Source organism: Thalassophryne amazonica, chromosome 6 (assembly GCF_902500255.1).
Source record: "Thalassophryne amazonica chromosome 6, fThaAma1.1, whole genome shotgun sequence".
NCBI classification, from domain to species: domain Eukaryota; kingdom Metazoa; phylum Chordata; class Actinopteri; order Batrachoidiformes; family Batrachoididae; genus Thalassophryne; species Thalassophryne amazonica.
The window spans coordinates 130109305-130134968 of NC_047108.1; the positions used below are offsets into that span (position 1 = coordinate 130109305).

At 40.2% G+C, this 25664-nt stretch overlaps 2 protein-coding genes across 2 annotated transcripts in view; both read left to right on the forward strand.

The window, feature by feature from the left end:
- The window catches only part of tfcp2 (transcription factor CP2), a 70143-nt gene extending 46728 nt beyond the window's left edge, over positions 1-23415 (forward strand). The window contains exons 14-16 of the mRNA XM_034171557.1: positions 13485-13490; positions 20932-20937; positions 23345-23415. Coding sequence (XP_034027448.1) covers positions 13485-13490; positions 20932-20937; positions 23345-23415 — 83 coding nt within the window. The remainder of the gene's footprint in view (positions 1-13484; positions 13491-20931; positions 20938-23344) is intronic.
- csrnp2 (cysteine-serine-rich nuclear protein 2) overlaps positions 8361-25664 on the forward strand; it is a 47918-nt gene continuing 30614 nt past the window's right edge. Inside the window, 1 exon segment of the mRNA XM_034173460.1 lies at positions 8361-8630. The gene's annotated coding sequence lies outside the window, so the exon portion shown is untranslated.

Here is a 25664-nt window from a genome sequence, read left to right on the forward strand (position 1 = left end):
CGCATCGACAATGGAGGTGGAGAACATGGTCCACTCGGACTCCATGTCTCCAACCTCCCCTGGGATCTAGGAGAAGCTCTCCCGGAGGTGGGAGTTGAAGACCTCGCTGACAGAGGGTTCCGCCAGTCGTTCCCAGCAGACCCTCATGATACGTTTGGGCCTGCCAGGTCTGACCGGCTTCCTCCCCTCCCAGCGGATCCAACTCACCAACAGTTGGTGATCGGTCAACAGCTCAGCCCCTCTTCACTCAAGTGTCCGAGACACGTGGCCGAAGGTCAGATGATACGACTACAAAGTCGATCATCGACCTCCGGCTCAGGGTGTCCTGGTGCCACGTGCACTTATGGACACCCTTGTGCTTGAACATGGTGTTCGTGATGGACAAACTGTGACTAGCACAGAAGTCCAACAACTGAACACCACTCGGGTTCAGATCGGGGAGGCCTGCCTCCCTATCACCCCCCTCTAGGTCTCACTGTCGCCGCCCACGTGGGCATTGAAATCCCCCAGGAGAACAATTTACCTGTGCACTTTACGTGTGATTCCAAATCTCAGTGCTACAGAGACAAAAAAAAAACAATAAAAACATCATAAAAATATACACATCAGTTAAAACATTAGCTGTAAGCTTTCCTAAAAAGATATGTTTTTGGCAGTAATAAGTGACTGGTTCTATATTTATTGTCGAGCTATGATGAACTGTTTAATGGCAGATTTGTTTATAACAGCCTCCATATTTTATTTTTTTTTTCTTGCCAGATGATACAAGTGATGGCTATCACGTCATCTTGAAGTGAACACTGAGCAGAATAGTCTGGCCTTGTTCTCCAGGTTAGACCCATTAAAGACAACCTTCTAGAGCTTCAAACTCTCAGCAGTTCCACAAACGTGTGGAAACACCTCCCGGGAGTCGGGGCTGCTGGGAGGATACCTGTGGCGGAAGCGCCCCGTCCTTTTCCCCACATTACCCCACCATCTTACTTCTGAGGGAGTGACTCTTGTTACCACAGTGACATTACCTTGCTGTCCTTCTCCCTTAAATGGTCACATTTGCCCCTGTGTCGCTTATGTCTCATGAAAGAGATTAGCGCTGTCACAGCTGCTGTTACAGTTATTTTGTCAGCTGAGCGTCTGGTGTGCCAAAGGTCTGTGCTGCAGAATTTTTAAGTGTTATTTTGACAGTGCATCATTGTGTCCTGCTGCATATTTCAGGTCATCTGCAAGAAACGGGATCCAGTCACATACAATTGCAGTCACATGACAGGCAGAAAAATCAGCACGTGGTCTCTGACTCTGAGTTTTGTGGTTTGACCTCTTTGGACAAAAAGAATCATAACTCAGAAACTTTTTTTAAGGCTCTCATTGGACAGAACATAATGACACTTGTTAATTATCAATCCTGATTGATAAACAGTCTAAATCAGCATTCAAAACACCAGCAAACTTTTTTCCTTCTCTATATTCTTCCTGACTTCAGGAGCATTCAGTACATGGACATTTCATAAGTTTGTTCTGGCTGTTTTCAAGAATATCTACAGGCGTCATTCTTTTTGCATTTCCTTTTAATGAATCATCTGTTATGTTGGCAGTTTTTGCATTTCTCTGTTGTTGGATATTACTGAATTCAGGTACTAATAATCCATGTAATGAGTTGGAAGCACCAGAGTTGCATGTGAGAAAGTAGTGTTAGTTTCTGTTCAGTCTGTTGTGCTGACATCAATCACTAGTTTTGACATTTTAGGTGTCATCTTCGCCCTCATCTCATCAACATTATTAAAAAATATACTTAACCACTCACCATCTTGTTTTTAGTCTCCGCAAGAAAGGTCAATTTGTTTTGTAATTTTTTATTTTATTTATTTTTATGTTTAATCTGATAAAGATTTTCAGAAAATGGTTTAAAAGGTGGCTAATGTTTTGTGATCCCTTTAAGGCATAGGTCCCAAAGCGCGAGTCCAGGGCTTGACTCTTGTTTTAAATGATGCCATTAATGTTAACACCCCCCCCAACACATTTTAAGATCAATGCAGAATGTTACTTTCAAACAGGAGCATCTCACTCTTGTCTCCTCGTGGGGTGTCGAACACGTTTGTCCCGCAAGTGCTCAAGTGGTTCCACCTGACTGAGACCATAATGGCTGGTTCTGAGCCAAGTTTTGAACCGGTTCTACACGTTTTCACGGACAAAGAACTGCCTCTTGGTAAAGAAAAACTGATTCCACAGTGGTATCAAGGGAGTCTAGATAATATAAAAATGCAGAAACATCAGGTGCTCTTCAAGTATTAGGTCGGCCAATAGAAGAAATTAAGTTAAAGTAGTGACTGCTGTCCAGTTTATTAAAAATGAAAGTGGTCAAAAAAATGTCAGTCTAAAAATCTGTGGTACTGATTATATCAATCAATCAATCAATCAATTTTTTTTTATATAGCGCCAAATCACAACAAACAGTTGCCCCAAGGCGCTTTATATTGTAAGGCAAGGCCATACAATAATGATGTAAAACCCCAACGGTCAAAACGACCCCCTGTGAGCAAGCACTTGGCTACAGTGGGAAGGAAAAACTCCCTTTTAACAGGAAGAAACCTCCAGCAGAACCAGGCTCAGGGAGGGGCAGTCTTCTGCAGGGACTGGTTGGGGCTGAGGGAGAGAACCAGGAAAAAGACATGCTGTGGAGGGGAGCAGAGATCGATCACTAATGATTTAATGCAGAGTGGTGCATACAGAGCAAAAAGAGAAAGAAACAGTGCATCATGGGAACCCCCCAGCAGTCTACGTCTATAGCAGCATAACTAAGGGATGGTTCAGGGTCACCTGATCCAGCCCTAACTATAAGCTTTAGCAAAAAGGAAAGTTTTAAGCCTAATCTTAAAAGTAGAGAGGGTGTCTGTCTCCCTGATCTGAATTGGGAGCTGGTTCCACAGGAGAGGAGCCTGAAAGCTGAAGGCTCTGCCTCCCATTCTACTCTTACAAACCCTAGGAACTACAAGTAAGCCTGCAGTCTGAGAGCGAAGCGCTCTATTGGGGTGATATGGTACTACGAGGTCCCTAAGATAAGATGGGACCTGATTATTCAAAACCTTATAAGTAAGAAGAAGAATTTTAAATTCTATTCTAGAATTAACAGGAAGCCAATGAAGAGAGGCCAATATGGGTGAGATATGCTCTCTCCTTCTAGTCCCTGTCAGCACTCTAGCTGCAGCATTTTGAATTAACTGAAGGCTTTTTAGGGAACTTTTAGGACAACCTGATAATAATGAATTACAATAGTCCAGCCTAGAGGAAATAAATGCATGAATTAGTTTTTCAGCATCACTCTGAGACAAGACCTTTCTGATTTTAGAGATATTGCGTAAATGCAAAAAAGCAGTCCTACATATAATCCTGCAGTTTAGCTAATTGGTGTGTGTCCTCTGGCTTCATGGATAGATAAAGCTGGGTATCATCTGCGTAACAATGAAAATTTAAGCAATACCGTCTAATAATACTGCCTAAGGGAAGCATATATAAAGTGAATAAAATTGGTCCTAGCACAGAACCTTGTGGAACTCCATAATTAACTTTAGTCTGTGAAGAAGATTCCCCATTTACATCAACAAATTGTAATCTATTAGACAAATATGATTCAAACCACCGCAGCGCAGTGCCTTTAATACCTATGGCATGCTCTAATCTCTGTAATAAAATTTTATGGTCAACAGTATCAAAAGCAGCACTGAGGTCTAACAGAACAAGCACAGAGATGAGTCCACTGTCCGAGGCCATAAGAAGATCATTTGTAACCTTCACTAATGCTGTTTCTGTACTATGATGAATTCTAAAACCTGACTGAAACTCTTCAAATAGACCATTCCTCTGCAGATGATCAGTTAGCTGTTTTACAACTACCCTTTCAAGAATTTTTGAGAGAAAAGGAAGGTTGGAGATTGGCCTATAATTAGCTAAGATAGCTGGGTCAAGTGATGGCTTTTTAAGTAATGGTTTAATTACTGCCACCTTAAAAGCCTGTGGTACATAGCCAACTAACAAAGATAGATTGATCATATTTAAGATCGAAGCATTAAATAATGGTAGGGCTTCCTTGAGCAGCCTGGTAGGAATGGGGTCTAATAAACATGTTGATGGTTTGGATGAAGTAACTAATGAAAATAACTCAGACAGAACAATCGGAGAGAAAGAGTCTAACCAAATACCGGCATCACTGAAAGCAGCCAAAGATAACGATACGTCTTTGGGATGGTTATGAGTAATTTTTTCTCTAATAGTTAAAATTTTGTTAGCAACGAAAGTCATGAACTCATTACTAGTTAAAGATAATGGAATACTCAGCTCAATAGAGCTCTGACTCTTTGTCAGCCTGGCTACAGTGCTGAAAAGAAACCTGGGGTTGTTCTTATTTTCTTCAATTAGTGATGAGTAGAAAGATGTCCTAGCTTTACGGAGGGCTTTTTTATAGAGCAACAGACTCTTTTTCCAGGCTAAGTGAAGATCTTCTAAATTAGTGAGACGCCATTTCCTCTCCAACTTACGGGTTATCTGCTTTAAGCTACGAGTTTGAGAGTTATACCATGGAGTCAGACACTTCTGATTTAAAGCTCTCTTTTTCAGAGGAGCTACAGCATCCAAAGTTGTCTTCAATGAGGATGTAAAACTATTGACGAGATACTCTATCTCCCTTACAGAGTTTAGGTAGCTACTCTGCACTGTGTTGGTATATGGCATTAGAGAACATAAAGAAGGAATCATATCCTTAAACTTATAGATTATAGAAATTTCTATAAATTATAGAAATCAATAACGGTGAGTTGAAATTGTTGGCATACCTTATCAAGTATTTTCCTAAACGTCTCTATCAGAGCACCTCATATTTTTAGATTTTCATTCTTAGACTGAACAGTCAACTGTTTTTTGCTTTAACAAATCTGGCACTCAAATGTGATTTATTTATATTTCATAAAAGAAAATCACATATCAAGTTGCATATCTTATTTTCAAATGAATTTTTTTCTCATAAATTTGATTTTGATATATTTTACAATAATTTAATCCCTGTATTCTTATTAATTGTAGAAGCAGGGGTGCTGGCCAAGTGGTTAATGTGCTTGTTTCAGGGCCGAAGGTTCTGGGTTCAAATCCCACCCCTGCCACATTTCTCCATGTAATGTGGAGTTGCGTCAGGAAGGGCATCCGGTGTAAAATTTGTGCCAATTCAACATGCAGATGCACCTTGGATTTGCTGTGGCGACCCCGAGTGCAAACAAGGGAGCAGCTGAAGGGACTTACTTTTTATACTTATTAATTGTAGGATAAAGGCCACTCAAAAGATGTAATGCATTTTTGATCAGCTAAAACAATTGGCCTACTTTCCAAGATGAGAAATCATATTTTTGTTGACAAATATGTATTTAGAGCGTTTTAGGCACAGAATTGTAATTACCAGGCCTTTTTTTTGGTCATTGTCGGGGTAATTACAGTTAGGTTTTTTGGTGGTTTTATAGTTGGCTCGTTTTCCTTTATTTATTTATTTGGACGCTATTCTGGTTATTTGTTCATTATGTTGCTATGGATACGGTTGATGCACCACAAATACTAAACGTCCCCGGAAAAAAAAGGAGGGCTTGCAGTCATATACGGGCCTTCGTTCCGCGTGACGGCCTACCCAGGGCAGTGTGTTCTGTTGTAACCAGATGTGGGCATGTGCGTACAGGGGCAACCACTCATCCCACAGTTCAAATTTCAAGCAAATCACACAATGCATGAAGGAGTTATGACATGTTGATGGTTCATCCACTAGGGGGCGCTCAGTGTACAAACAGAGGGGCCAGGTGTGTTGAGGGGCCAACCGTCATCATACATGTGAAGTTTCAAGTCAATCAGGCAAAGCTTGAAAGAGTTATCATGACTTGATGTTCCATGGCGAAGGTTCAAAATGGCGGCACCATAGCGGCCACACCCTTCAGCATAGAGAAAAGCTTTCGATAACTTTTGGTTAGTATCATCTTTGGATGTTGTCAAAGAAATTTGAAGTGCATTGGACAAAATCCTTAGGAGGAGTTCCTTCAAATACAACGTGTAAATCATTTCAAAATGAGAAGAAAATTCAAAATGGCCGACTTCCTGTTTGGAGTAGACTCATGGTGCAAGAGACTTTATTGTACGACTATGCAAGTCACACGTGTACCAATTTTCATCTCCCTACTCCAAAAAACCCCTATGGGAAGGGGTTTTTGAAATTTTCAAGGGGGCGCTATTGAGGCACTTTGCCTCGCCCATGGGCGAGGCACCTATGAATTGTAGGAGGTTGTCATGCTTGACCTGTGTATCAATTTTCATGATGATATGACAAAATTAAAGCCGTCAAAAGGAAGAACGTAATTTCATGGCGAAGGGGCGATTTTCGGTACGCCGCCACACAGAAGCCGTTACTCGTAAGCTCACGGTGATCATCGCCTATGTTCACCAACTTGTTCTGCATGTTTTAGAAGTGGAAGGAAGTTGATGGTGTTAAGTATGTGACATCAGGACCTGTTAAAGTATAATGTTCCGTGGCGAAGGGTCAAAATGACGGCGCCATAGCGGCCACACCCTTCGACATAAAGAAAAGCTTTCGATAACTTTTGGTCAGTATCGTCTGTGGGTAATGTGGAAGAAATTTGAAGTGCATTGGACAAAATCCCTAGGAGGAGTTCGTTCAAATACAACGTGGAAATCATGCCAAAATGAGAAGAAAATTCAAAATGGCCGACTTCCTGTTTGGAGTAGACCCATGGTGCAAGAGACTTTTTTGTACGTCTATGCAAGTCACACGTGTACCAATTTTCATCTCCCTACTCCAAAAAAAAAAACCCCTATGGGGAGGGGTTTTTGAAAGTTTCAAGGGGGCGCTATTGAGGCATTTTGCCCCACCCATGGGTGACGCCCCTATGAATTGTAAGAGGTTGTCGTGCTCGACCTGTGTATCAATTTTCATGATGATGTGACAAAATTAAAGCCGTCAAAAGGAAGAACGTAATTTCATGGCGAATGGGCAATATTCGGCACGCCGCCACACGGACGCCGTTACTCGTAACCATGGCGTTCATCGCCTACGTTCACCAACTTGTTCTGCATGTTTTAGAAGTGGAATGAAGTTGATTGGTTTAAGTATGTGACATCAGGACCTCTTAAAGTAAAAATAGGACATTTCCCGCCACCACCGGGGGGCGCTATGGCGCAGGTGGGAACTTAAGATATGTAGACGTTCAGGGCGGAGCCCTCATCATGTCCAGCAAGTTTGAAGGATCTATGATGAAGTATGTGGGCGTGACAGCCGTACGAAGTGAAATGGCATGCTCCGAAAAGCTCGCCAAAGTTTGATGACCCCTAGCAGCCACGTCTTTTGACTTAATTAGAATCTTTTGATAATTTTTGATCATCATTGTGTTGTGATGATTTTGACCAAATTTGAAGACGATCGGATGAAATCCCTAGGACGAGTTCGTTCAAATGTAAGTAGTGGAAATGGCCAAAAATGGCAAAAATTTGCTCAAAATCTAAACTTAAAATCAAAATGGCCGACTTCCTGTCGATATTTCACCATGACAGTAAGAGACTTTTTCGTGCGTCCTGGCATCGTAAATATGTGTACCGAATTTCGTGAGGCTACGACGAAAAAAGCCCAATGCGGAGGGGTTTTTGAAAATTTCTAGGGGGCGCTATTTCGCGATTTTTCTGCGACCATGTGCAACGCCCCCAAAATATCGAATTTCGGATCCGGTCGGACGACTTTGGAAAGTTTGGTGAGTTTTTGAGCATGAGAAGAGGCCGAAATTTCGATTTCAAAAGTGGCAATAATAATAATAATAAACAGCGCAATTACATTTAATTACAATTACAATTGCCTACTTGGGCCCTAAAAAAAATCAAAATGCAGATTTGTGCAGCGAAACTCCGTGCACGTCATGAACAAAGAAGTGAAGAAAAAAGGAATGGGGGAGAAAAAAAAATCCATTTCCCAGCATGCTCCGGTGTACGGCAAGTCTGTGACGTCATAATAAGTATTTATACGGCTGCAGGGCAGAGTCTCTTCCTCCATTGTTACATTGTAACAAACGGGGCTGGGGCGTAGCGGCGGAAAAAAAAGCGCGTGGTCGACTGTTTTGACAGCAGGTCAAACGGGCGCGTCCACGTTTCCGCGCGCAGGACGCAGTGGCGTGGACGAACCCACACAGATGTCAGCGGTTTTCTCCCGTGCACGCGTTTTCACGGCTCACTACGGGCGTTCTGCTGCTTTCCAGCCTTCCGCCGTGCGCCGAAAATGTTGGCGATAAACCGCAGCTAGACGACATCCGACGCGTGCGCTGCGCCCTTTAACGATACGGACATGCCGCGTTTGGGTCGGAGCGGACAGCCCGTCTTCGTCACCGTGCACGACGACGAGCATGGAGCCCGGTAGCCTGCGGTGATACTACTACACGGTAGAAGTGACAAACGCGTCGTTCGGCTCGGGGGCGGGTGGGGGAGCTGTCACTGGCACTGCGACCGCAGTGTGACCGAGCGGGTTTTGCGCAAAACATTCATGTGCAGCCCGCATCGGAAGACTGAATCGACCTGCGGCCAGCTGCTCGGAATAAGGGTCTCTGTTTGCGCCCCAGGTAAGAAAGGTCTGGCATTTGTGTGTGTGTGTGTGTGTGTGTGGCGTGCGTACTCCAATACAAAAAGAGGGGGGGCTGAGTTTGGAGAAGCTGGTGGAAACAGAGGCCGAGCTTTCAGACTGATAAGATCCAACATCCTCCCCCAACAGTCTGCAACGTGACCCTGCACCAGTCTGTCCAAACTCACAGCAGCACTGATGTTCAGACAGAATCACAGCTGTACAGTCATCAAATCAGCCAGTTAGTAATCAGTGTTCTCAGTAACTAGAAGAGCACTCAGCAGTATGTAGACCTCTGCTGCCTCCGCTGGGAGGCAGCAGAGGTCTACACACACAAAGATTAGTTCTGGATCACCAGTAACTAGTTGGCTCTAAAGCCACCTTGACACTTACATGAATTTGATCCCAGTGTCGCTAACCAAATGGTCCCCCTTAAAAAAAAAAAAAGTCCGCCCTGCTTTCACTGCACGTCATTGCTGATTATCACCTCGTTTCTGTTTCAAACTGCACTGTAGTCATCATCTGTCTCAGCGACAGATATCTGAAGCTTTTGTGCCACAATCATTTCCACATAAATTCAGCATTATTTCAAAATAAGACAGAGGAAGTGATCAGAGCGCAGTGGCTACACGAGGTGCTGCTGATGCGTTCGCTGCGCCTCTGTCATTTCAAAGCGTCAATTATCACCTCGTTTCTGCTTAAAACAGACTTTAGAATGATTTAAGAGGTTTTACTTTGTCATGTGATGGTTAATAATCACATTTGATCACTTTGGGTGAAGACAGTCTGTCTCAGACAAGCTGCTGTTGTCCAAAATGACGCATGCGCAGTGGAGGCAGGGCGGACAGAATTTTAGGGGGGGGGGCCGTTCATTCTGTGACAACGGCACTGACACGCCATCTTGCGTGCTAAATGAGTAAACTTGTCGTAAATTGTGCAATGCCCTATGTGCAATGATGCACAGTGACACTCAGTGTTTGCGAATAGGTTGCACAAGATTGTGCGCAGTACTGGGATCAGATTAGTGCAAGTGTCAAGGTGGCTTTATCTCAGAGTGGTGAATGCTGATGAATGTTGTGATTTTTGGTCTCACTAACTTTGTTGGCAAAAAAAATCAAGCCTGTAATGTCAAAGAGCAGCAACTGCTGACAAACATAGCAAATTTCTGCTGCACTTGAGGAGAATTGCTTTGTGTGGCTGCTGCTGCAGCAGCTCTCCTGCTGCAGAAGAGAAGGAAAGGTACACTGACTGTTTAGGTCAGAGAGTGGTTGCAAACCAAAATGAAGAACCCGTATAGCTGTTTTATAAAGGCTTGCAACTGTTTGTGGGAAAATAAATTTGCTAAGAAATCTTCATCATGTTTAAATTGATTTGTGACAAGAAATACTGTTTGTGGGCTTAACAACGGTTTGCAAACTGTTTTGCAACCTTTTATGGACCCTGAAGAAACCCAAAATTTGCTACATTTGTTAGCATTCGCAGTTCTGTGAGATACGGCCTTTAACAAACGAGATTTGCTGTAAAGTGCATGAACATAAAACAGGCTGCTCCAGCTGACCTTCAGATGCTTTCATGTATATCATGATGTGCATGTGCTGAACTGATCTAGCAGGCGGTACAGCTCTGAGACAGACGCTGTTTCCTCTTAATGGAGGGTCTCGAAACCCAGCATGTTAATCAGGTCTTGATTAGCTGGGCATGCTGGGTAGAAGAAATTCCATCTTCTACATGGTTTTTGATGGGAACCCCAAACTTAGATATTATTTCTTGATGTCTATTAGAAAATCTTTTGAACTGAAGAACCAATTTGTTATACAGAAACCCTTGTTTAACTAATCTACTAGTAAGGTTATGGTGTCTAGTGGAAAAACTTTGGTAATTATAACAGATTCGACCAATTCTGACTAATTGAGACTTGTAAACACCTTATGTAGGTTTACTCGGTATGTTACTACTCATAAAAGGAAATTTTACAATATGAAAGTTAAAATCATCCCGTTTGTCGAAAACGGCTGTGCTAAACTGTCTGTCTATAATGCTCAACTCTAAGTATGAGAGTTTTTCATTGTTTTCTGTAGTCTTTTTTAGTTTTAATTCTGATGGATAAATATTTTTAATTTCATTCTCAAAATTAGGGTTATTTAAAGTAGGTAGGTCATCAATGTAACGGAAGGTATTATTAAAGGTTTTTGATGACTTGCTATTATTTTTAAGCTTATCTTTCATAAATTTGTATTCATAATAAAAAGGGAAAAGGTTAGCTAAAAGTGGAGCACAATCTGTTCCCATTGGTATCCCTATTGTTTGTTTGAAAATTCTGTTGCCAACCTCTATATAGATATTGTCTACAAGGAATTCTATATGCTCAATCATATTTTCCTCAGTTATATTATGATACCGTGTTGATGTAGTGTTAGACCAATATGTTGTGCTATCATTTCTAATAATGATATATTTAGAACCTCTAATTCTAAAAGCTTCCCTGACTGGTTCACTGATACTGTATATATGGTGGTCATGTCAGATGTTAGTATACAGGGTGGAAAAATCAAACCTATCAAAATGTGTAGCTACTTTAGTTTTGTTAAACTTTTTTTAGTTTATTTAAAACCTCTGTAGCATTATCGATAATCCAAAAGCAATTAACTCCAGTGTTACAAGCTATGCCTTTGCAGTATTTTTTGAAATGTTTTGTAACTAATTTAGGTTAGTAGTTGGGATAATGGTTTAGTAGTACATGCATTAGAGGCCGCTATAAATCTACTACCTATTGGATTTTTATGCATTTTGGGAAGCCAGTAGAAGGATGGTAATTGTTTCATATCGTTGGTAATTTTAATGTTATATTTAGTCATAAATTCTTGGTGTTTTGTAACAATATCTTCGGTGTGACTATTATAAGACATATATGTTTGGGGGTTAGTTCCATCACTAGTGTTGAGTTCCTTTAAAACTACATCTAAGTAATATTTTTTGCAAACTATTAGGATATTGTTGCTGGCTTTATCTGCTGGTACTAAAACAAAGCGTCTTTGAAAGTTATTTAGGTATTCTAGGCAAACCTTGTCTGACAGTACATGTTTTTATATGGATTTTTCCTAAGTCTATCTATCTTAATTTGAACTGTTTCTAATACTTGACCTTCCCATTCGTCCAATGTTCTAGTATCTACTTTTTCTTTTTTAGCCCAACGTTTTTTGTAATCCTTAATGGCTTTTTCAACTATTATGAGGTTTCTGTCCACGTTAATATTATTTTGTTCTCTAAATGATGGTCCTTTACTAAGTAATTTTCTAAGCTTCCTGTTCTTAATTATTCTGAGATTACCGGTTATTATATGTCCTGTTGGCTCGTATTTGAAATTAGATGAGTCGCAATCACAGCTAAGGTTTGTAGTACCTAATTCAAAGTCTAAATTTTTTATGCTTTGTTTGAAATTAAAAACTTTACCAGCTATAGATTTAGTATATGAATAGCTAATAATGGGGGGGGATCATTGATGAAATTTGGTGTAGTTTTTTGGATTGGTTTGCTATGTAGATTCTGTGATAGTTTGATCATTTCAATGCCTTTGTTGTGAAAAGGAATTTTCAAGAAAGATTTATCATCATCTTTGGTTATTATAGTTTTTTCCATTTTTTTTTTGTAAACCTAACCTAAAGTTAGCTAAATCTTTTATGGCAAGTGGAATATAGTTAGGTAATCTTTGTTCTGAAAGTATAATATTAGCTAAAGCTGTTAGGATGCCAAGTTTTCGTTGTAGAATCGAAAAAATTAATGTGATAAGTTAATGTACTAACCTAGGTCTATTGTAATTGTTAATTAGTTCTTTTAATCTAAGTTCTAGATCTTTGTAGTTGCATGTTGTCTATTGCGTTTACCTGATCGTTTTTTGAACTTTGGGTGTTTTTTGTTAAAAAAATGTCCATATGACAATATTTTCTATATCTTTTTTTAGAAACATTACCTAGTTTTTTGACATTGTCATTAAGCCCATACAGATAAATTGTGGCTAGTTATTTGTACCAGTATTCCTCCCTTTGTAATTGTTTAGAGGCTAAACTAAAGCATTCACCCTCTTCCAAAAATACTTCCTCTATAGGCATGATCCTCTGTCATCTACATTATGACCATATCATGTCATATCTCGATCTTTACAGACCCTGACCAAGTTTCTGACTTGGAATTCCGACTTGAACAGCCATTACACTTTTCCAAGTCTGAACTGTGTGTGTGTGTGTGTGTGTGTGTGTGTGTGTGTGTGTGTGTGTGTGTGTGTGTGTGTGTGTGTGTGTGTGTGTGTGTGTGTGTGTGTGTGTGCGCACCCCCCCAGAGTACAATTGAATGCAGCATGAGTCTCATTGCAAGACCTATTTATGTACATAAACCTACACATGCATTTCAGACAATGTAAGTCACTGCGTGCCCTTTACATTGGTACTGGTGTTAAAGAATACCTCCAGTAGAGGGCACTGCACAGGATCTGAAGTCTCTTAAATCAAACATGGCGACAGTCAAGAGGTCGCAATAATATATCTGTTACAAAAGTGTAGGTGATGATACAGACAGAGGTAGTATGAGAAGCTATTGAGAAGCTCTTGTTCTGACTTATGGTATGGAAATAGAAGACTTAACAGTATTCCCTGAAAACTCCCTTCTGTCTGATCATTTCTTAATAACATTTACATTTACTCTGATGGACTACCCAGCAGTGGGGAATAAGTTTCATTACACTAGAAGTCTTTCAGAAAGCGCTGTAACTAGGTTTAAGGATATGATTCCTTCTTTATGTTCTCTAATGCCATATACCAACACAGTGCAGAGTAGCTACCTAAACTCTGTAAGGGAGATGGAGTATCTCGTCAGTAGTTTTACATCCTCATTGAAGACAACTTTGGATGCTGTAGCTCCTCTGAAAAAGAGAGCTTTAAATCAGAAGTGTCTGACTCCGTGGTATAACTCACAAACTCGTAGCTTAAAGCAGATAACCCGTAAGTTGGAGAGGAAATGGCGTCTCACTAATTTAGAAGATCTTCACTTAGCCTGGAAAAAGAGTCTGTTGCTCTATAAAAAAAAGCCCTCCGTAAAGCTAGGACATCTTTCTACTCATCACTAATTGAAGAAAATAAGAACAACCCCAGGTTTCTTTTCAGCACTGTAGCCAGGCTGACAAAGCGTCAGAGCTCTATTGAGCTGAGTATTCTATTAACTTTAACTAGTAATGACTTCATGACTTTCTTTGCTAACAAAATTTTAACTATTAGAGAAAAAATTACTCATAACCATCCCAAAGATATATCGTTATCTTTGGCTGCTTTCAGTGATGCCGGTATTTGGTTCGACTCTTTCTCTCCGATTGTTCTGTCTGAGTTATTTTCATTAGTTACTTCATCCAAACCATCAACATGTTAATTAGACCCCATTCCTACCAGGCTGCTCAAGGAAGCCCTACCATTATTTAATGCTTTGATCTTAAATATGATCAATCTATCTTTGTTAGTTGGCTATGTACCACAGGCTTTTAAGGTGGCAGTAATTAAACCATTACTTAAAAAGTCATCACTTGACCCAGCTATCTTAGCTAATTATAGGCCAATCTCCAACCTTCCTTTTCTCTCAAAAATTCTTGAAAGGGTAGTTGTAAAACAGCTAACTGATCATCTGCAGAGGAATGGTCTATTTGAAGAGTTTCAGTCAGGTTTTAGAATTCATCATAGTACAGAAACAGCATTAGTGAAGGTTACAAATGATCTTCTTATGGCCTCGGACAGTGGACTCATCTCTGTGCTTGTTCTGTTAGACCTCAGTGCTGCTTTTGATACTGTTGACCATAAAATTTTATTACAGAGATTAGAGCATGCCATAGGTATTAAAGGCACTGCGCTGCGGTGGTTTGAATCATATTTGTCTAATAGATTACAATTTGTTCATGTAAATGGGGAATCTTCTTCACAGACTAAAGTTAATTATGGAGTTCCACAAGGTTCTGTGCTAGGACCAATTTTATTCACTTTATACATGCTTCCCTTAGGCAGTATTATTAGACGGTATTGCTTAAATTTTCATTGTTACGCAGATGATACCCAGCTTTATCTATCCATGAAGCCAGAGGACACACACCAATTAGCTAAACTGCAGGATTGTCTTACAGACATAAAGACATGGATGACCTCTAATTTCCTGCTTTTAAACTCAGATAAAACTGAAGTTATTGTATTTGGCCCCACAAATCTTAGAAACATGGTGTCTAACCAGATCCTTACTCTGGATGGCATTACCCTGACCTCTAGTAATACTGTGAGAAATCTTGGAGTCATTTTTGATCAGGATATGTCATTCAAAGCGCATATTAAACAAATATGTAGGACTGCTTTTTTGCATTTACGCAATATCTCTAAAATCAGAAAGGTCTTGTCTCAGAGTGATGCTGAAAAACTAATTCATGCATTTATTTCCTCTAGGCTGGACTATTGTAATTCATTATTATCAGGTTGTCCTAAAAGTTCCCTAAAAAGCCTTCAGTTAATTCAAAATGCTGCAGCTAGAGTACTGACAGGGACTAGAAGGAGAGAGCATATCTCACCCATATTGGCCTCTCTTCATTGGCTTCCTGTTAATTCTAGAATAGAATTTAAAATTCTTCTTCTTACTTATAAGGTTTTGAATAATCAGGTCCCATCTTATCTTAGGGACCTCGTAGTACCATATCACCCCAATAGAGCGCTTCGCTCTCAGACTGCAGGCTTACTTGTAGTTCCTAGGGTTTGTAAGAGTAGAATGGGAGGCAGAGCCTTCAGCTTTCAGGCTCCTCTCCTGTGGAACCAGCTCCCAATTCAGATCAGGGAGACAGACACCCTCTCTACTTTTAAGATTAGGCTTAAAACGTTCCTTTTTGCTAAAGCTTATAGTTAGGGCTGGATCAGGTGACCCTGAACCATCCCTTAGTTATGCTGCTATAGACGTAGACTGCTGGGGGGTTCCCATGATGCACTGTTTCTTTCTCTTTTTGCTCTGTATGCACCACTCTGCATTTAATCATTAGTGATCGATCTCTGCTCCCCTCCACAGCATGTCTTTTTCCTGGTTCTCTCCCTCAGCCCCAACCAGTCCCAGCAGAAGACTGCCCCTCCCTGAGCCTGGTTCTGCTGGAGGTTTCTTCCTGTTAAAAGGGAGTTTTTCCTTCCCACTGTAGCCAAGTGCTTGCTCACAGGGGGTCGTTTTGACCGTTGGGGTTTTACATAATTATTGTATGGCCTTGCCTTACAATATAAAGCGCCTTGGGGCAACTGTTTGTTGTGATTTGGCGCTATATAAAAAAATTGATTGATTGATTGATATTAAATCCTTCAGAACAAGATTATACATACATATATATATTTAATTTATACAACTCTTCTCAAAATTTCCATATTGTCATGACAAAGACATTTAGTCTTTTCCACACCTCTTTGCCTCAGTCAGTCAGTCAGTCGGACAGTCAGTCAGAGCTGCGTGTCGTCAGAACGAGCTGCAAAAAGTTTGTACCTGAGTTTTCAGAGGTGGTGTTTGTAGTTGCCATCTGCCACGCCGGTGTTTGCCAACCCGGACAGTGGGAATACCACCTCAACCGGCAACTTAGCCCCGCGACTGGACAGCAACAACGTCCGAGGCCCAACGTGGTGAATTCACTGAGGCCGCGCGCTGCGTCATTAGAGCCGCGCGTCACGAGTGCCGCTTCCCCGAGGCCTCGTGCAGCCACCGCGGATCCATCAGCGCGGAAACACAGAGGCCGCGCGGCACCAGCGCAGCGCAGTGCAGATCCATCCCGGTGACAAACAACGCAGGCTGTTAACATCGGCGATCGACAAGCTGCTCATAAGCCGACCATGGGGCCTAAGAAGGTTCTGACAGCGGAGGAAGGTGACGATATTAAAAAATCTCTGGACTTTCTATCAGAGGAGATTTCTGTTGTGAAGCAGCAACAGAAATCAATTATGGATCTGGTGGAGGAGGTGAAGGCATTACGGCTCCAGAATGCCGAGAAAGACCGGCATCTGGTGCAGCTGGAAAATAGAGTGGCTGAATTGGAGCAGTACACCAGAATTAATGACGTCATCATCACAGGTCTTAACATCAAACCACGGTCCTACGCACGGGCGGTAACAGATGAGAGCGGAGGGGAGCCCAGTGAACAGGAGGTCAACTCTGTGGAAAAACAGGTTGCTGATTTCCTCCTATCTAAAGGTATAGAAATGGATTTAAATAACATTGAAGCGTGCCACCCTCTGCCCCGGAGAAATGACGGTGATAAACGAACCATCATCATGAGATTCATCAACAGAAAACACAAAACAGCACTGTTAAAACAAGGAAGAAAACTGAAAGGGACAAACGTATTCATCAATGAACATCTCACCAAACGGAATGCCGACATCGCCAGGAAAGCACGCTTCTTGAAGAAACAGGGAAAAATCCAGCACACATGGACTTCAAACTGTAAAATATTCATCAAACTGAACGGATCACCAGAACAAGCAAAAGTCATGGCAATAAGGAACATCGAGGAGCTGGACAAATATGAACAATAGTGTTTCTTAAAGCGAGGATCTGGACAACTATGACCAATAAGGTATGAGGACACAAACACATCACAACACCATGACACAGACCAGAGGAACCTATTCATCTACTACATCATCTACATCTGGAGACAAGAAGGATATAACTCAAAGGATTGCTGATCATGGAAAAGTAGAACTGAGAACATTTAAATACACAGACCACAATATACTGGACTTGGAGCACGATATAGACCCGGACAATAATTTCTTCTCAAATATCAATGACAGTTGTTGCTATTATACAGATGAACAGTTTAATCGGATCATTAAAACGGATAACAAATAATCAATAATCCATTTCAACAGCAGAAGTCTATATGCAAACTTTAACAACATTAAAGAATATTTAAGTCAGTTTAAAAAAAATATTTAACATAATTGCTATATCAGAAACATGGATCAATGAAGATAAAGGAATGGATTTTGAACTGGATGGATATGAATTTAATTGTGTAAACAGAAAAAATAAGAGTGGAGGAGGATTGGCTGTGTATGTGGATAAGAACATGGATTATAAAATAGTAGACAATATGACAACTGTGATTGATAACTTATTAGAATGTATAACTATTGAAATATGTGAAGAAAAAAGCAAAAATGTATTAGTCAGCTGTATATATAGAGCACCAGGATCTAGTATTGAAACATTCACTGACTGTATGGGAAAAATGTTCTCAAAAACTAATCAAAAACTGTGTTCATTTGTGGTGACTTAAATATTGATCTGCTCAATCCAAATAAGCATAAAATAACAGATGAATTTATCAGTATAATGTACAGTATGAGTTTATATCCAAAAATCACCAGGCCAAGCAGAATTACATCCCATAGTGCCACCTTAATTGATAATATATTCAGCAATGATATTGAGAATAACACTGTGAGTGGATTATTAATCAATGACATTAGTGATCATCTACCAGTTTTCATAGTTTATAATAGAAACCATCGGCGGAATCAGCCAGAGGAGAAAATAAAATACAGGCGAGTGCGGACAGAGGAAAACATGAACACACTAAAGAAGGATTTACAGGAGCAAAACTGGGAAAAGGTATACAGTGAAAGTGATGTTGATAGTGCATATGAAACTTTTTTACAAATATTTACATCATTATATGATAAAAATTGTCCAATTAAACAAGACTACAGAAAACAAAAAATCCAAGCTCGACCATGGATGACGAAAGGGTTACGAAATGCATGTAATAAGAAAAATACACTGTATAGAGAATTCATAAAACTAAAGACTAAAGAGGCAGAAAATAGATATAAGAAATACAAAAATAGATTAACTAATATTATACGGGTATGTAGGAAGGAATATTATAGTAACATATTATATAATAACAAAAACAATATTAAAGGAATATGGGATATATCAATCAATCAATCAATCAATTTTTTTTATATAGCGCCAAATCACAACAAACAGTTGCCCCAAGGCGCTTTATATTGTAAGGCAAGGCCATACAATAATTATGTAAAACCCCAACGGTCAAAACGACCCCCTGTGAGCAAGCACTTGGCTACAGTGGGAAGGAAAAACTCCCTTTTAACAGGAAGAAACCTCCAGCAGAACCAGGCTCAGGGAGGGGCAGTCTTCTGCTGGGACTGGTTGGGGCTGAGGGAGAGAACCAGGAAAAAGACATGCTGTGGAGGGGAGCAGAGATCGATCACTAATGATTAAATGCAGAGTGGTGCATACAGAGCAAAAAGAAAAAGAAACAGTGCATCATGGGAACCCCCCAGCAGTCTACGTCTATAGCAGCATAACTAAGGGATGGTTCAGGGTCACCTGATCCAGCCCTAACTATAAGCTTTAGCAAAAAGGAAAGTTTTAAGCCTAATCTTAAAAGTAGAGAGGGTGTCTGTCTCCCTGATCTGAATTGGGAGCTGGTTCCACAGGAGAGGAGCCTGAAAGCTGAAGGCTCTGCCTCCCATTCTACTCTTACAAACCCTAGGAACTACAAGTAAGCCTGCAGTCTGAGAGCGAAGCGCTCTATTGGGGTAATATGGTACTACGAGGTCCCTAAGATAAGATGGGACCTGATTATTCAAAACCTTATAAGTAAGAAGAAGAATTTTAAATTCTATTCTAGAATTAACAGGAAGCCAATGAAGAGAGGCCAATATGGGTGAGATATGCTCTCTCCTTCTAGTCCCCGTCAGTACTCTAGCTGCAGCATTTTGAATTAACTGAAGGCTTTTTAGGGAACTTTTAGGACAACCTGATAATAATGAATTACAATAGTCCAGCCTAGAGGAAATAAATGCATGAATTAGTTTTTCAGCATCACTCTGAGACAAGACCTTTCTGATTTTAGAGATATTGCGTAAATGCAAAAAAGCAGTCCTACATATTTGTTTAATATGCACTTTGAATGACATATCCTGATCAAAAATGACTCCAAGATTTCTCACAGTATTACTAGAGGTCAGGGTAATGCCATCCAGAGTAAGGATCTGGTTAGACACCATGTTTCTAAGATTTGTGGGGCCAAGTACAATAACTTCAGTTTTATCTGAGTTTAAAAGCAGGAAATTAGAGGTCATCCATGTCTTTATGTCTGTAAGACAATCCTGCAGTTTAGCTAATTGGTGTGTGTCCTCTGGCTTCATGGATAGATAAAGCTGGGTATCATCTGCGTAACAATGAAAATTTAAGCAATACCGTCTAATAATACTGCCTAAGGGAAGCATGTATAAAGTGAATAAAATTGGTCCTAGCACAGAACCTTGTGGAACTCCATAATTAACTTTAGTCTGTGAAGAAGATTCCCCATTTACATGAACAAATTGTAATCTATTAGACAAATATGATTCAAACCACCGCAGCGCAGTGCCTTTAATACCTATGGCATGCTCTAATCTCTGTAATAAAATTTTATGGTCAACAGTATCAAAAGCAGCACTGAGATCTAACAGAACAAGCACAGAGATGAGTCCACTGTCCGAGGCCATAAGAAGATCATTTGTAACCTTCACTAATGCTGTTTCTGTACTATGATGAATTCTAAAACCTGACTGAAACTCTTCAAATAGACCATTCCTCTGCAGATGATCAGTTAGCTGTTTTACAACTACCCTTTCAAGAATTTTTGAGAGAAAAGGAAGGTTGGAGATTGGCCTATAATTAGCTAAGATAGCTGGGTCAAGTGATGGCTTTTTAAGTAATGGTTTAATTACTGCCACCTTAAAAGCCTGTGGTACATAGCCAACTAACAAAGATAGATTGATCATATTTAAGATCGAAGCATTAAATAATGGTAGGGCTTCCTTGAGCAGCCTGGTAGGAATGGGGTCTAATAAACATGTTGATGGTTTGGATGAAGTAACTAATGAGAATAACTCAGACAGAACAATCGGAGAGAAAGAGTCTAACCAAATACCGGCATCACTGAAAGCAGCCAAAGATAACGATACGTCTTTGGGATGGTTATGAGTAATTTTTTCTCTAATAGTTAAAATTTTGTTAGCAAAGAAAGTCATGAAGTCATTACTAGTTAAAGTTAATGGAATACTCAGCTCAATAGAGCTCTGACTCTTTGTCAGCCTGGCTACAGTGCTGAAAAGAAACCTGGGGTTGTTCTTATTTTCTTCAATTAGTGATGAGTAGAAAGATGTCCTAGCTTTACGAAGGGCTTTTTTATAGAGCAACAGACTCTTTTTCCAGGCTAAGTGAAGATCTTCTAAATTAGTGAGACGCCATTTCCTCTCCAACTTACGGGTTATCTGCTTTAAGCTACGAGTTTGTGAGTTATACCACGGAGTCAGACACTTCTGATTTAAAGCTCTCTTTTTCAGAGGAGCTACAGCATCCAAAGTTGTCTTCAATGAGGATATATTAAATAGCATTATCAAAAATGGTAATAAAAAACAGAATTACCCTCAGTATTTCATTGATAATAATGTCAAGAAGGAAAATAAGGATGAGGTAGTCAACGGTTTTAATAATTTTTTTGTAAATATTGGACCAAGCTTGGCAGAAAAAATTCCCGATTCCCAACCTGAGGATTGGGATAATAATCTCATAGAAAGAAATCCCTGTTCAATGTTCCTCACAGCAGTGGATGGAAATGAAATTATAGACATTGTGAATAATTGTAAATATAAAACATCTACCGATTTAAATGAAATTGATATGGTGGTGGTAAAACAGGTCATTGAATGGATTGTAGAACCATTAACATACATCTGTAACTTATCATTTCAAACCGGTAAATTTCCCAATCAAATGAAAATAGCTAAGGTTGTGCCGCTGTATAAGACTGGGGATAGACACCACTTCACAAATTATAGACCTGTTTCTTTGCTTCCACAATTTTCCAAATTATTAGAAAAGTTATTCAATAATAGATTAGACAAATTCATAAATAAACATAAATTACTTACTGATAGTCAATATGGATTCAGAGCACATAGTTCAACATCACTTGCATTAATAGAATCAGTTGAGGAGATTACAAACGCCATAGACCACAAATTACATTCAGTTGGAATATTTATAAACCTTAAAAAGGCTTTTGATACAATTAATCATGACATATTAATCAATAAACTTGAACAGTATGGGATTAGGGGGTTGGTGTTGCACTGGGTGAGAAGCTACTTAAGTAACAGAAAACAGTTTGTGAAGTTGGGGGAATATACATCATCATGCTTGGACAATGCTTGTGGCGTCCCACAGGGGTCAGTATTGGGTCCAAAACTGTTTCTAATTTATATAAATGATATTGTCAATGTTTCCAAAATATTAAAATTAGTATTATTTGCAGATGACACAAGCATTTTTTGTTCAGGGGGGGATTTGCAGGAGTTACTGAGGAGGATCAGTATAGAAATGGGAAAATTGAAAATATGGTTTGACAGAAATAAATTATCATTAAACTTAAGTAAAACAAAATACATGTTATTTGGCTATTGTAATACAGACATACAGGTTCAGTTACAAGTCGAGGGGGGTAGATATTGAAAGGGTACATGAAAATAAGTTTCTGGGGGTGATAATAGATGATAAGATAAACTGGAAGACTCATATAAAACATATACAAAGTAAACTGTCAAGAAGCATTTCAGTTCTAAACAAAGCGAAACATATTCTGGACCACAACTCACTCCGCATTCTTTACTGCTCACTGGTTTTACCATATTTACAGTACTGTGCAGAGGTATGGGGTAATACTTATAAAGGTACAACACAATCACTATCAGTAATGCAGAAAAGAGCTATAAGAATTATTCATAATACTGGCTATAGAGATCATACAAATCCACTATTTTTACAATCCAAATTCTTAAAATTCACAGACTTGGTTCATTTTCAAACAGTACAAATTGTGTATTAAGCAATAAACAATTTACTTCCAGCAAATATTAAAAATATGTTTTTTAACAGATCAGGGGATTGCAGTCTGAGGGGGAAATTTAATTTAAAGCATCAGTGGGCACGAACAACATTAAAAGGTTTCTGTATTTCTGTCTGTGGGGTGAGGATGTGGAACAGATTGGGAGTGGGGCTCAAGCAATGTCCAAGCATGACCCAGTTCAAACAGCGGTACAAAAATATGTTTTTTTCTGGGTATAGGGAGGAGGAAGGGTAATGAGGGTTAGGGTGTTTTTGTTTTTTGCTTCGGCTTGTAAATATATAGTATTTTGTATGTAAGTAGGTATGTGTAGGTGTATATTTATGTTTGTGTATATATATGTGTATATATGTATATGTGTATATATATGTGTATATATGTGTATGTATATGTGTATGTATGTTGATGTGTATATGTATGTGTATATATATGTATATATATATATATATATATATATATATATATTGATATCGGTTTAGGTGTGTAGGAATCTATGTGTATATGTGGCAAAGGGTATTACTGGTTGTGGGGAAGAAGGGGTAGGGATAAATAAGCTGATGCTTCACCCTACCCCTTTTCGGACATGTTGGGTACACAGTAGGAACTTTTTTGTTGTTGTCTTTACTGATCTATCTTGTAATTGTTGTTGTATCAAATGTTCGAAATAAACAGTTTTCATTCATTCATTCATTCATTCATTCATTCATAGTCTTTGTAATGTCCTTTTACTTAGCATTGTGTCTCGCTTTCAGAAAATGGGCACAGATGTGGGCTAAATGAACACAGAATGCAGACAAAAGGCTCCACTCCTCTCCATATCTAATGTTGAACATAAACAAAGCTCGAGAAAGATTTGCCACTGGAGGCTCTTTGGCATTGGCTGTATGTGTGGTGTAATACAGGTCAGCTTCTGTGGCATGATGAGGGTGACCAACCTTGCAAAATAAGTAATGCACTAAGTGCCCCCATCCTCCCAAATCCTCTCTCAAATATATGACTTATAATCTCTGAGAATATTTTAGGCTTTTTTTCCCTCATACAGTTCTCACTTATGGATGTTATTTTAAAATGTACAATTACTTTGAAATGTATAATCACAAATAAAACCAAACCAAAATTATTATATTGCAGAAGGTTCCTGGATGAAACCCCACCCCTGCCACATGTCTCCATGTCATTCAGTACTTTAACATTTCCCATAATCCCCCCTGGCGGCCTTCTGCGCTTCCCTGCACCGCGGTGCCAGCAGAGTTCCGGCGTCTCACAGTGCATGTAAACAATGACGAATGAGGATGTGGTTCAGCGAGTTCATGGGTGATGATGATGATGACATGTTCTCTCAAATTGAGAGGGTTATCTAGAGGAGGTGTAGCACCTGGACTTCTACCGTGCCCTGATGTTGTCTTGTTTTCCACAATTCACGAGCGTTGTTTACACTGTGCCCTGAACCGGAACTCTGCTGAAACTGATCTCTCACATGAGTCATGGACCCCACGAGGTGGCGTGAGATTCGCAACTGCGAAACATTGAATGTGGAGTTGCGCCAGGAAGGGCATTCAGCATAAAACTTGTGCCAAATCAACAGACATAAGTAATGCCAGAGACCCCCATTTATCCTGCCCCCCCCACTCCCACAAAGTACAGATTGATCGTCCCTGCACTGAAAGGTACTGTACATCTGCATGCCTTTGCACAGCCCCATTCCACTATGTTGTCAGTGAAAATAGTTTTGCCCATTTATCTTGTTATGCCGCGTTCACACCGGGCGTGATCAGACGCTACAAATTCGCGTGGGTCGCCAGGCGACGGACGCGCCTCCTTCACCCGGTGTGTCGCTCTGCTTGGGTGGACTTTCGCTGCAAAAATTCGCCCTGGTGCGTCATCAAATAGGAGGAGCTTCCATTCCGCTCACCGGCTCCGGTTGTCAGTCAAGCTAACATGACGGACCTTGATCACACGGAGCGAGTTGCTGTGGAAAGCTTCCAATACAGAGAGTATCATTATTTGCTGCAGGAGCTGCGTCTGGATGATGGCCGCTTTCAGCGGTCCTTCCACCTCTGCAGGACCCAGTTTGAGGATCAACTGTCCCGTTCGCACGCGCACATGTAAACAATAAAAAAAAAAAAGAAACTCCGCTGCTTGCTGCTCCTCACTCTTCCCCCCCAAAAAACTGTCATAATTGTGTTTAGAAACCAGTCACCATTTGTTTACATCTGTGTAGTTAATTCATAAAATATTTTCTTCAGACGATTCGCTCGCGCGCGCACGTAAAAAAAAGAAAAGGAAAAAGCTCCGCTCCCGCTGCTGCAAGTAGGGCTGCTGCTCGCTCCAAAAACTCTGTCATAATTGTGTTTAGAAACCAGTCACCATTTGCTTTATACAGGTGTGTAGTTAATAAGTAAAATAATCTCCAGGACAATTCGCGCGCGCACGTAAAATAAAAATAAAAAGAAATTCCGCTCCCGCTGCTGTGGTGCTGCTGTTTGTTCCAAAAACTCTGTCATGATTGTGAAATAAAGGACAAAAGAGACATAAGTCCTGCTCACAGGCTGCTACCAGAGACAGGACATGTTCACATCTTCAGTCAAACTCCAGACATCTCTACGTCACTACATATTCAGTCCCTGATTGGTCATCGTGGTGCGACGAGACGAAAAAGTTCAGATTTTTGAACTTGGGGAGGAGGACAGCATGACGTGAGGCGACGCAATATTGCGCTACAAACATGCAAAACGCTCAAAATCGCTTCACTCGCATCGATTCACTTGCGTCCATCGCGTCGTGCTGCGCGGTTTGGCGCCAAAACACGTCCTTACATAGGGATTACATGGCAACCTGTGGCTGCAGTCGCTCACGTCGCGCCCAGTGTGAACGCGGCATTTCAGATGTATTTTTTCCTTTTCATTTTTACTGTTGTTTATGCACCAATTACTTCTTATAGAAGTATTTTTTTCCTTTTTATTGTTGTTTATGCGGACGCACAGATTAGTGGTTATCACTGTTGCCTCACAGCGAGAAGGTCATGCATTTGATTCCCACCTGTGGCCTTTCTGGAGTTTGCATGTTCTCCCA